Source organism: Papio anubis, chromosome 1, assembly GCF_008728515.1.
Source record: "Papio anubis isolate 15944 chromosome 1, Panubis1.0, whole genome shotgun sequence".
Lineage (NCBI taxonomy): Eukaryota > Metazoa > Chordata > Mammalia > Primates > Cercopithecidae > Papio > Papio anubis.
Genome location: NC_044976.1, coordinates 37,442,357 through 37,455,410, shown reverse-complemented (window position 1 = coordinate 37,455,410; position 13,054 = coordinate 37,442,357). Strand labels below are relative to the sequence as shown.

At 42.4% G+C, this 13,054-nt stretch overlaps 1 protein-coding gene across 18 annotated transcripts in view; it reads right to left on the bottom strand.

Moving 5' to 3' along the window:
* The window catches only part of MACF1 (microtubule actin crosslinking factor 1), a 409,997-nt gene that overhangs the window by 251,968 nt on the left and 144,975 nt on the right, over nucleotides 1-13,054 (bottom strand). For 16 of the 18 annotated variants that reach the window (XM_031667185.1, XM_031667174.1, XM_031667208.1 and 13 more), the window contains one exon: nucleotides 5,523-5,584. In XM_031667185.1, the coding sequence (XP_031523045.1) occupies nucleotides 5,523-5,584 (62 nt within the window). Of the gene's footprint in view, nucleotides 1-5,522; nucleotides 5,585-7,140; nucleotides 7,241-13,054 lie in introns of those variants that run through there. The other 2 variants (XM_031667196.1, XM_031667206.1) reach the window with 2 other exon arrangements.

Genomic DNA, 13,054 nt, shown 5'->3' with positions numbered 1-13,054 from the left:
AATCTGGGGTGTACTTGGGGAGCAAAGCAAAGGATGCTTGAGTTGCAAAAAACAAATCTCAATCCCTAATTCTCAGCCCAAAATTCAAATAATTCCAATTTAGAGCAGTAACTCTGAATAGCAGTGAATCTCTCTCTGAAATATCCCAAGATAAGCAAACGTTGTTGAAACTGTAAGGCTGGGGGCCTGAGAAGAGATGAAAAATAGCCAAGGATTTAAGTAAAGCTTTGGCTGGCCTCCAGTTTCTAACAATGCTATGATGTGTTCCTCTAGCTTCTCCCTCCCTGAGCCTCCTGTCATCACACAGCACTGAGGCAGAGGTCCAACAGGCAGCATCAGCTACAAACAGGCAGCAAGGAGCCAGAGCACTGGAATTCAACTACAAAGTTCAGGGGACAAGCTCAAGGCAGGATTGACTCAGTTCCTCCAACTGTTAGAGACAAGGTATGAAAGAATCAGCTGCCAGCATAGTTAGCAGAAAGAACAAGTAATTTTGATCAGAAGACTCATGACTGACTGATCCTTAGCTCCATCCCTCACTAGCTGTATCATTTTGGCAAAGTCACTTCACTCCTCTAATTCTCATTTTTCCCTAGCTGTTAAAATTGAGAGGATAAAACACCTTTACCTACTTCAAGGTTATTATAAGGATTAAGACAGGTAAGAATGTGCTTCATAAGCTATAAACACTATTGAAATATTAGTTACTCAAGGTAACAAGTACTTATTGGATACTTCTCATGTGCTATGTGCAGCACTTAACAGAGAAAGTAGCATACTACAATCCCAGTCCTCAATGAGTACTGTAACAGAGAACACCGGTGAGTGAACACACAGGCATCTCTTCAAGGCAGTCTGATATAGAGATGGAGTTGCAATTGATTTAATCTGAGGAACAGAGGTCAGAATCTCAGGAAGGTGACACTGGAGCTGGGCCTAGAAGGTGAAGTGGGTGATGACCAGGCAGAGGAGGCTGGGACGTGCATTCTAGGGAGAGAAATAAATAAGCAAGGAGGTGTGAAAGTACACAGTGTTTAGGGAGCAGTGAGTTGTCTCATGTGGCTACAGCGCGATACAAAAAACAGAGTGCTTAGAAATGAAGCTGGACAGGTGGGTTGGAAATGCTGCAAAGTGCTCTATGTCATGACAGAATTACGTGACATCAAACTCTAGAGGCAACTAGTAGCCATAGAAGAAATTTACAAAAGGAAATCACGGTTGGACGCGATGGCTCACGCCTGTAATCTCATGACTTTGGAAGGCTGAGGCAGGCAGATCACAAGGCCAGGAGAGCAGCCTGGCCAATACGGTGAAACCCTGTCTCTACTAAAAATACAAAAATACAAAAATTAGCTAGGTTTTGGTGGCACACGCCTGTAGTTCCAGCTACTCGGGAGGCTGAGGCAGGAGAGTTGCTTGAACCCAGGAGGCGGAGGTTGCAGTGAGCTGAGATCGCGCCACTGCACTCCAGCCGGACGACAGAGCAAGACTCCATCTCAAAAAAAAAAAAAAAAAAAAAAAAGGAAATTATAATTTCTTTTTCTCCTTACTTCTCTCTCTTTCTTCTTTATCCTAACACTATAAATAGTAAGACACAATATTTGCCCTCAAGTGGTGATATAGCTGAAAGATACACCATGTATATAAACACTCTGGATGCTTTAACAAAAGCACATAAGGAGTACAGTCGGGGCACAAAGAAAGGGTAGTCAGTTCCACATCAGAGAGTCAGGAAAATACTTATTGAAGAGGTGTTAAGTTGGTGTTATCCAGGCAGAACAAACTTGGGGAAGGTATTCCAAGCACAGGGAGTAGAATGAACAAAGATACAGAGTCATAAAATAGCATGGCACACAGTTCAGCAAGAGCTCAAGGTATGAGGGAAACTTGGTGCTATGAGCCTGGAAAGGTAGGCAGCAACCAGAGCCAGTTCTGCATGGGTTAAGAGCACGGTTTCTAGACTTTAGGTTGCCTGAATTTTAAAATTTCAGTTCTGCCTTTTTCTAGCAGCATGACCTTGAATTAATTACTTACCCTCTCTAAGTAATTTATAAAATGGGGATATTAACAGAACCCACAGCATAAGATCACTGAAGGATTAAATGAAATAATCCATGTAAAGGACTTAGTATATAGAATGTCCAATTTAGACTAGGCATGGTGGCTCATGACTGTAATTCCAAGACACTGGGAGGCCAAGGCAGGAGGATTGCTTGAGGTCAGAAGTACAAGACAAGGGGCCGGGCGCGGTGGCTCAAGCCTGTAATCCCAGCACTTTGGGAGGCCGAGACGGGTGGATCACGAGGTCAGAAGATCGAGACCATCCTGGCGAACACGGTGAAACCCCGTCTCTACTAAAAAATACAAAAAACTAGCCGGGCGAGATGGCGGGCGCCTGTAGTCCCAGTTACTTGGGAGGCTGAGGCAGGAGAATGGCGTAAACCCGGGAGGCGGAGCTTGCAGTGAGCTGAGATCCGGCCACTGCACTCCAGCCCGGGCGGCAGAGCGAGACTCCGTCTCAAAAAAAAAAAAAAAAAAAAAAAAAAAAAGAAGTACAAGACAAGCCTAGGCAACATACCAAGACCCCATCTCTACAAACACAAACACACAAATTAGCCAGGCACAGTGGCACGCGCCTATAAACCTAGCTATTTGGGAGGCTGTGGTGGGAGGATCACTTGAGCCCAGGAGTTGGAGGCTGTAGTGAGCTATGATTGTACCACTACACCCTAGCCTGGTAACAGAGCAAACCCTGTCACACACAGATATGGAGAATATGTCTGATTTATAGGAAGTCTTCAAGATACTATTACTACCATTGTTATAATAGAAAACTTTATTAGGAAACTATTATAATGGTCAAGGCAACAGACACAGAGGTCCTGAACAAAAGCAGCGATATGGAGAAGAGAAGACAGATGCATGCAATCTTTCTGAGCTGCAAGTGATTGACTGGACTTGGTAACAAGGGAGAGATTATGGGCAGTACTGAATCAAATAGGTTCCTAACTTGGACAACTAGCTACATGAGTGAAAATATTTAACAATTTAGGGTGTGTTCAATAAAAGCTATGGCTAGGTAACATACAGATGAACGTGTAAAATATACCATGACACACGTCTTTGGCTCAGGCAAGAATCCAAGAAAAGGCTCTATCACTGCCTCCTTATTCAGATTTTGTAGTGTGAAAATCATGCTCACCTGCAGTACCCATTAAACAAGTGGTCCTAAGAAGCCATGTTTGATTTATGTAACCACCTCCTTACCCACGGTCTACTGAACTACAGATGGACAATTGGCCCATGGAGGAAAAGAAGACCTCAGCCCACCAGACTTTCTGTGTTTGTGCATTCAGAATTATGTGGCCTCAGGGGTTTACATCACTGTTTGAGGCACAGCCGCCATGGCTCACTCATAGCAGTAAGAGAAAAGCACAGAAATGAATATAGGAGGTACACAGAAGTAAAATGAAAGAACACAAGGCCCCATAAACAAGAAAGACCTGGGTTGGTCAGGCACGGTGGCTCACGCCTATGATCCCAGCACTTTGGGAGGCTGAGGTGGGCGGATCACCTGAGGTTGGGAGTTCGAGACCAGTCTGACCAATGTGGAGAAACCCCATCCCTACTAAAAATACAAAATTAGCCGGGTGTGGTGGCTCATGCCTGTAATCCCAGCTACTCAGGAGGCTGAGGCAGGAGAATTGCTTGAACCCGGGAGGTGGAGGTTGTGGTGAGCCGAGATTGTGCCATTGCACTCCAGCCTGGGCAACAAGAGTGAAATTCCATCTTAAAAAACAAACAAACAAACAAACAAACACAAGAAAGACCTAGGCAGCACAGTGAGAACCCATCTCTACAAAAAATTTTAAAAATTAGCCAGGTGTGGTAGTGCATGCCTATAGTTTCAGCTACTCAGGAGGATGAGGTGGGAGAATCACTCGAGCCCAGGAGGACTACAGTGAGCTCTGATCTTGCCACTGTACTCCAGCCTGGGCAACAGGGTAAGACTCTGTCTCAAAAAAAAAAAAAAGAGCGAGAGTAGTTTTCGGATAACTGTTTAGGTTTCATAAAGCCCAGCTGCATCTAGACACCAGATTCTGTGAGATCATCCCATATCCATTTCTACTTGTGTTTCTTTCCATTCCATGCAACAAAACAATCCCAGTGGCTACAATGGATGAGACTGCCCAAAAAGAATACAGAGACAAAACCAAAAAATGGCCAAGGTTAGGATCTTGGGGAACACCAACATGGAAGAGTCAGACAGAGGAAGAAAAGTCAATGAAACAGGTAGAAAAAAAGGCATTCGTAGAGGCAAGAGGTAATTCAGGAAAAAGCAATGTTCTAGAAGTCAATGTAAGAGAGGATTTTAAGGAGTAGACAACAGTATCAAATGCTACAGAGAAATCAAATAAGAGCAAGAAAAAACTAGGCTACTGGATAGGGCAATTAAGGGATCACTGGTGACCTTTCCCAGAGAAGCACTAATTATTATTATAATTCAAAAACTTGCGTTTTCAGATCCTAACTGCCACAGTAGTCATACTGTTTTATCTTTAGGTGAGTCTTAACATGCCTCTGTTTTGATTTCTCTTCTATTTAAAATAATAATAATATATTATTATGATATTTATTTATATATCTAATATATAATAATAATAATTATTATTATTATCTTTAGGTGAGTCTTAACATGCCTCTGTTTTGGTTTCTCCTCTATTTAAAATAATAATAATAATGATAATAATAATCTTCACCCAGCCCTAACCATTCTAGAAATATTCTGTATTTTAGACTATCTGGTGGTAAAATTCATGTAAAAATTCATCAAGTTAAACATTTAAGCTTCATGCACTTTAAGAGAAAGAGACAAAATCCCCCTCTATCATCCTTCCATAGTATTCAGATTAAAAAATAAAAATACACTGGGCGAAGTGGCTCACGCCTGTAATCCTAACACTTTAGGAGGCCAAGGTAGGAGGAGCACTTTAGCCCAGGAGTTTGATACCAGACTGGGCAACATAGTGAGACCCCGTCTCTATTTAAAAAATAAATTAATAAATGAAATAAAAAAGAAACAGGCTTATAAAGTAATGTATAAAGCTAGGAGTAAACTGTTCTTTGAATTTTTTAAATCATCCCATGGTATCCTCAACCTCTGCCTCCTGATGTAATGGTAGGTAATACTGTCTTCACCAAGAAGCAGATTAATACAAGTTTCCATGCTATTATGACTATGTTAGTTTTCAAAAAGCTGGGCATGGTGGCTCATGCCTGTAATCCCAGAACTTTGGAGGCTGAGACAGTAGGATTGCTTGAGCCCAGGAGTTTGAGAACAGCCTGAGCAACATGACAAGACCCCTTCTCCATTAAAAAAGGAAAGAGAAAAGAAAAGTCACGCGTATCTTCATAGACTCGAGCACACAGCAAGCAATCTAAACCATCTGAAAGACGGAATGACAGATCCAGATGAGAGCAGTGAGAGGTGCTGGGGCAGCATATATATGAAGGGGTCTTACCTTCATTAAGTGCTTGTTGACCCACTTGGTGAACGTTTTCTTCTGAACCCGGTCCCGTTCATCTGTAAAGAAAATACAGAGAAGGCACTGGCTTAGTGCTACCCAGGTAACAGGTTCCCACACTGCAGCCCTGCCCACACCTATGTTTCTCTAGAACAACTTACCCACATAACTGTGGGACAGTGACTTCTTCTTAGGAAGGTTTGGCCTAGCTGAACTTCCTCTTTGGTCCTGATCACGCTGTCACTTTACAAATTAGACAGAATCATCATGTGCCTCAAAAATCATACCATGGCAAAGTCTCCTTAGCATGATAATTTGAGCAGAGCAGGGTACAGAGTGATTCCCCACTTCTCTCACAACAAGCTTCAAAAAGCCAAAGCCATGATACCACCAACAGATGGGGTGGCCTTGACATTTGGGACACACATATTGCAGTGGTTAAATTTCACTCTTCATGTGTTGATCTGCCTGAGTAATGCGCAACTCCCTCCCTCTCCTACCCCAGTAATTTCTTCATTCCAATTTCTTTACCAGCCATTATCAAAACACTCAAACTCTCAAAGCTGCCCAGTTTAGCCCCACAGAACATCTCTTCCCTCTCTCCCTTTTCCTGTCATAGCAGCAAACTCCTTTTCTTTCTCCATTTTTTTTACCTCTTTAACAGAAACATGACTATCAATGCTTGACAATGACTGCTCCACAGAGGCCTTATCCTGTAAAGGACTTACTTTCTCCGACTCTTGCCAATTCCCCAGAGCCATTTCTAGACCACTGAGCCATCAGTCCTGGTCCTTTTCTATTTTTGAAAGCCCACACCATCCCCTATATCATCTTGTTCAAATCATCCTCACTGTCATGGACCATGCCCTGCAGCCTATCCCCTTCCACATGGCAAATCTACCTTAGCCTTCCCTGATGACTTGGTTCATTTATCATCTCTACATATACGTGAAGACATATGTGACAATGCATCTGTGCCTACTTGGCTCCACGGGCACTCATCTCCAATTCATGTCCAGCCACCACACTGCCACATTTTGGGCCTTATTCCTTCCCCAAATGTATCTATTTAGCACTTAACATTATCAGTCTCTCATACCCTCTCCTAATCATTCTAAACCTTCAATCACTCCATTCTTATTTTACCCTATTCATTAAGGACATCTACAGCTGGGCATGGTGGTTCACGCCTTGTAATCCCAGCAGTTTGGGAGGCTGAGGCCAGTGGACCACTAGAGCTCAGGAGTTGGAGACCAGCCTGGCCAACATGGTAAAACCCTACCTCTGCTAAAAATATAAAAATTGGCCAGCTGGTGGTGTGCACCTGTAGTCCCAGCTACTCAGGAGGCTGAGGTGAGAGGGTGGGAGGATCGCTCGAACCTGGGAGGCGGAGGTTGCAGTGAGCCGTGATCACACCACTGCACTCCAGCCTGGGTGACAGAGTAAGACACAGTCTCATAAAAAAAAAAAAAAAAAGAACATCTAAAATAATCCCAGTCCATGCTAGACAACATGGTTATGCAATTCAAAGCTTCCCTCACTAATACCCCAGAGACTCTCCCTGCCTAACCACCTACTACTACATTCACCATGACAATCTGCAAACCTAAATTACCACCATTGTCCGCTGCTTGACTCTTCCATATCTTTTCCAAGACAGAGAACATTTCAGAAGAAAGTTGCAGAGGTGGCCAGGCGCGGTGGCTCAAGCCTGTAATCCCAGCACTTTGGGAGGCCGAGATGGGCGGATCACGAGGCCAGGAGATGGAGACCATCCTGGCTAATATGGTGAAACTCCGTCTCTACTAAAAATACAAAAAAAAAAAAAAATTAGCCGGGCGAGGTGGCGGGCGCCTGTAGTCCCAGCTACTTGGGAGGCTGAGGCAGGAGAATGGCGTGAACCCGGGAGGCGGAGCTTGCAGTGAGCCGAGATCGCGCCACTGCACTCCAGCCTGGGCGACAGCGCGAGACTCCGTCTCAAAAAATAAAATAAAATAAAATAAAAAGTTGCAGAGGTATATAAATCTGGTTCACTAGTAATTCATACAAGCTTCAGCCAGGTTCTCTCTCCCCAGTGCCCAGTTATTTTCTTCTTATTGATCCCCTAGGAAAAGCCAACATACTGCCATTCCAAACAATGTCAATGCTCGTTCTACATGCCAGGTGAATATATTTATCTACTTATTTTTCCTGAGTTTATAGCCATTCAATAAGCACTTCTTATCTTGGCCTCTGTTTTTATCTTCACATCCTTATTTTCAGCCTTGAATCCTTTCTTGCTTTGCAAGGAACAATTTTCTTCCTACTATGAACTACAGCACTAAGGAATGGACCTTAGAAATTATATAGTCTAATTCTTTGCTGACACACAAATCCCTTTGACAACAAAGAATCATAAGTTCACGTTGAAAGGTCTCTACAACTCTCCCATAAATCTACAATATTCTTGATGTTTAAAATTTAGGGTAACAGAGAATTCACTAACAGATGAAGAAAGACAATGTACCAATGTAATAATTCTATAAAATGTCATAATCTGCTTTCCTTATAACTTCTGCCTATTGACTCTCATTTGGGACTGTCAGATGTATTATTATTAGGCCAGGTGCAGTGGCTCATGCCTGTAATCCCAGCACTTTGGGAGGCTGTGGCAGGCAGATCACCTGAGGTTGGAAGTTCAAGACCAGCCTGACCAACATAGTGAAACTCCGTCTCTACTAAAACCACAAAATTAGCTGGGCATGGTGGTGCATGCCTGTAATCCCAGCTACTCGGGAGGCTGAAGCAGGAGAACAGCTTGAACCTGGGAGGCGGAGGTTGCAGGGAGCTGAGACCGTGCCATTGCACTCCAGCTTGGCAACAGGGCGAGACTCCATCTCAAAAAAAAAAAAAATAAGTATTATTATTAGACTTAAAAGTTTAATCCATCTTTCAACTGATGGAGTCTTGAAAGTATGTGAAGCCAGGATTCTTATTAGATTTGACCACTGTCATTCCAACATATTTTGATATTTTTAGATGCTGATTTAGTTATCCAACATCATCATCCTTTCCAAGCCCGTGTCATCTGCAGACTGAATCAGAATCAGCTTCCAACTATAGTCTCATCGAAATCACTGACACTTTGCTCATATTACTTATTTTCCCTTCATGGCAGGCTACTTGTCTTCATCTCTCCAAATGGTATTTATTCTTTAAAATCCACCTCATTCATTCACTCATGTATTCTTTTTTTGCTTGTTTTTGAGACAGAGTTTTGCTCTTGTCACCCAGGCTGGAGTGCAATGGTGTGATCTGGGCTCAGTGCAACTCTGCCTCCTGGGTTTCAGAGATTCTCCTGCCTCAGCCTCCAGAGTAGCTGGGATTACAGGTGCCCACCACCACATCAAGCTAATTTTTGTATTTTTAGTAGAGATGGGGTTTCACCATATGGGCCAGGCTGGTCTCAAACTCCTGACCTCAGGTGATCCACCCACGTTGACCTCCCAAAATGCTGGGATTACAGGCACCTGGCCTCATTTAATCTTTAAATAAGAGAAATAACTTCAAAGCCGTTTGATAAGTGCTATAACAGGTAAGCACAGAGTGCTCATGAACATAAGAGGTTAAGCATACCTTGGTAGGGACAGGAAATATGGGGGACTTAATGAAGTTTCCAAGAGGAGTGACTCTATCTAACCTTAAAAGATGAGTATAAGCCAGAAAGAGAAGGGAAGGAACAAAGTTGCTACATAAAGTTATAGCTAATGCAAATTCATGGAGACAAGAAAAAGCTTATGTTCGAAGAACTGCACAGAATTAGGAATAGCTGAAAGACAACTAGGTAGTGGCAAGATAGGATGGTATGAGCAAAATCATGACCTTTCATGACAAGCTTAAGGAACCCGAACTTTATCCTATAGGTAAGCGGAGGCACTGAAAGATTTTGAATTGGAGAATGACATGCTCAGATTTGTGTTTAAGAAAAATTCTGGCTGCCTTTTCTGACAACTCCAATTCTCAATAGTCTCTGTGTCCTCCAAATATCCATGTTACTTACTGGGCTAATCACTCAATCAGCACTTAAATAATTATATAGTGTTCTGAACTTTTAATATGCTTATTCTTACATTACCAGTGAGATCATTAACTCCTCGAAGAGACCATGATTTACATTTTTGTATTTCCCACAACTTGCAACACCTAAAGCTCTACATAGTAAGACCTCAAACATAAAACCACCAGAGAGTGTTCTTAATTGGCCAAGTATGATTAGAAGACTGGCTACAGAAACACACAAAATGAAATCAGAACTGAGTTATCTACAGGAATCCAGTTCAATATACAAAAACCTCAAAACCCTGCCAGGCAAGCTGGCTTATGCCTGTAATCCTAGCACTTTGGGAGGCCGAGGCAGAAGGATCACTTGAGCCTGGGAGTTTGAGGCTGCAGCAAGCTATGATTGTGCCATTGCACTCCAGATGGGACAACAGACTGAGACTCTGTCTGAAAAAACAAAAACACAACATGCCAGTAAGTATCACTTGTGTGCTGATATAAGAAGGCATGGTGGAAAAATTAGAGCTAACTAAAGTTGTGTCCATTACATGTTCACATGATATCAGGCCCACTGTGCTTCACTATATTAATTACCTTCATAGCCAAAAACAGTCTGATTCTAATTTTAAAAATTTTCATTCTGATGACAGAAGTGTTTTCTTTTCATAATTTCTTTTTTTATAAAAGCTATGTATATTTGCTGTAATAGGTCAAACAACATACAGATGAAAAAAGAAAAACTGCCAGGCACGGTGGCTCGTGCCTGTAATCCCAGTACTTTGGGAGGCCAAGGCAGGTGGATCACGAGGTCAGGAGATCGAGACCATCCTGGCTAACACGGTGAAACTCCGTCTCTACTAAAAATACAAAAAAAAATAGCTGGGCATTGCGGTGTGTGCCTGTAGTCCCAGCTGCTGGGGAGGCTGAAGAAGGAGAATGGCGTGAACTCAGGAGGCGGGGCTTGCAGTGAGCCGAGATCGCACCACTGTACTACAGCCTGGGAGACAGAGCAAGACTTGGTCTCAAAAAAAAAAAAAACAAAGAGAAAAGAGAAAGGAAAAAATTAACAGATTTTCTTTTAAACTAGTAAGTACCTTAAAGGAGGTGGAATTCTTCTGGTTTCTTTTTAGTACACTGCCTCATTTCGTTTAGACCTGAATATGTGAGTAGCATGATTCTTTTTAATTTTACTATCCATAGGCGGGGCACGGTAGCTCACACCTGTAATCCCAGCACTTTGGGAGGCCAAGGCAGGTGGATCACGAGGTCAGGCGTTCGAGATCAGCCTGGCCAACATAGTAAAATCCTGTCTCTACTAAAAATACAAAAATTAGCTGGGTGTGGTGGCCTGTAGTCCCAGCTACTCGGGAGGCTGAGGCAGGAGAATTGCTTTAACCTGGGAGGCGGAGGTTGCAGTGAGCCGAGATCGCGCCACTGCATTCAAGTTTGGACAACAGTGCAAGACTCCATCTCAAAAAAAAAAAAAAAAAATTACTATCCATAAATTATTCTGCTAATCTACCAAGCCCTTCCATAATGGTAATGTACTAAGGAAACCTGATGGTCTCATACCAATCATGCTTCCAAAAGCTAAAAAGCTGACTTTCAGCTCTGGAGAAAGACATTTAAGTACTTATTGTGAATATAATCATTAAAGGTAACATGATTACAAGCCCTTCCCAAGACTACCTAGCCTGCTTAGAGCTGAGCCATAAGCTCCTCAGAAAAGGGTTTTATAGAATTCCTTTGCCCCTAAGAGCTGGAAGATAATTTTTTAAGATCCTATGTTGGTAAGCCCATCAATTACATGAAAGTTCATTCCTGGTTTAAACTTCAGGATCAAAGAATATTACAGTGCCTAGAGTTTAATAGATCTTAATCTTCAGCAAGGAAATCCAAGAAGCAACCTTAAGAATTACACTGACCTTCAGAATAATAGCTCAGACTCTCAAACTATTTAGTAAGTTTTAGATTGGCTCCTAACACATAAATCCCTAGTTTAACTCCAGGCCTAGCAAAGATCTTTCTGCCTAACATTGCAGGTTAGGCAGAAAGGTAAAACTGAGGTAAAAGTCTCAGAAAGTACCCTTATGTGACAGGAAAACTGGCAAAGAAAAGGCAATATTCATTTTAATGTTCTTTATAATCTCAGCCCCACCAAAGGCTATAAACAAAGAAGTGAGAGCCCATGGCCCACCACCAGCATCTCTACAGAAGTGGAGAACCCAACTGCCCATCTAATTTTCAGATTTAACACTTTAAACCTTATTAATTACTTAGAGGTTACTGAATTAGAAGGCTTAAATTAGAAAAATTTGCTATTTGTTGTTGTTTTGAGACAGGGTCTTATTCTGTTTCCTAGGCTGGAATGCAGTGGCATGATCATAGTTCACCACAACCTCGAACTCCCAGGCTCAAGCGATCCTCCTGCTTCAGCCTCCCAGGTATCTAGGACTATAGGTGCACGCCATCACGTCTGGCTAATTTTTAAATTTTTTGTAGAGACAGGGTGTCAGTATGTTGTCCAGGCTAATCTCAAACTCCTGGCCTCATGTGATCCTCCCGCCTCAGCCTCCCAAAGTGCTGGGATTACAGACATGAGCCACTGTACCCAGCCTAATTAGGATTTAATATTTGTTTCCAACTTTATTGATCTTCATCAACAAAGGTCTTTGAGCATCGTGCTACCAATACCTACCCTAATTTTATTTTAGTTCATTGCCAGAGTTGTCCCTTTTCAGAACCTAAGTCAGTCCTTCTACCTACAATCATCGCTCCTCTTCTCCATGGGAACCTTAATCCAACAATACTCCCTAGTCTGTGTATCTTCAACTGCTCTCTCTCTCCTGGTTCTCTCCTGTTGGCTTCTGAACAAGTATGATGACAACGCTCAGACTCCACTTCCCCACTTCCCATTTATTCCATGTGACCTGGATTCCAGCCCCACACATTCACTGAAACTGCTCTCCCCCTAGTCACCTAATTGCCAACCCAATGGATAGTTTTGAGTTCTATCTCACTTAAACTCTCTGTAGCAGAAGACACTGCTGATCATTCCTTCACCTTTTAAATATCGACTCTCTCTCTTGAATCTGAGACTCCATTCTACCCTAGTTTTCCTCTTCCTCCTTTGGTTGTTTCTTCTCTTCTGTTCATCCCTTAAATGTTACTCATCCTTAGCCCTCTTTTCTTTTCATTCTGTATTACAGCTTCTTCAGATGTCCAAGGACCCAAGAGTCCACTAATGGGTTTTGGAGAAGGAGTGTTCAGGAACCACCTAAAATTACATGCAAAATGTTTTGTGTCGTGTGTGTGTGTGTGTGTGTGTGTGTGTGTGTGTGTGTGTGTTGGGCGGTGGGGGCAGGGGGATCCATAGCTTTTCAATAAAAATTAAAAATAGCTGTTCTCTACATTCTCCCTTAATGATTTAATGAACATCCATAGTTTCAGTTGTGACCTATACAATGATAATTTCCAAATCTCTATGTTTA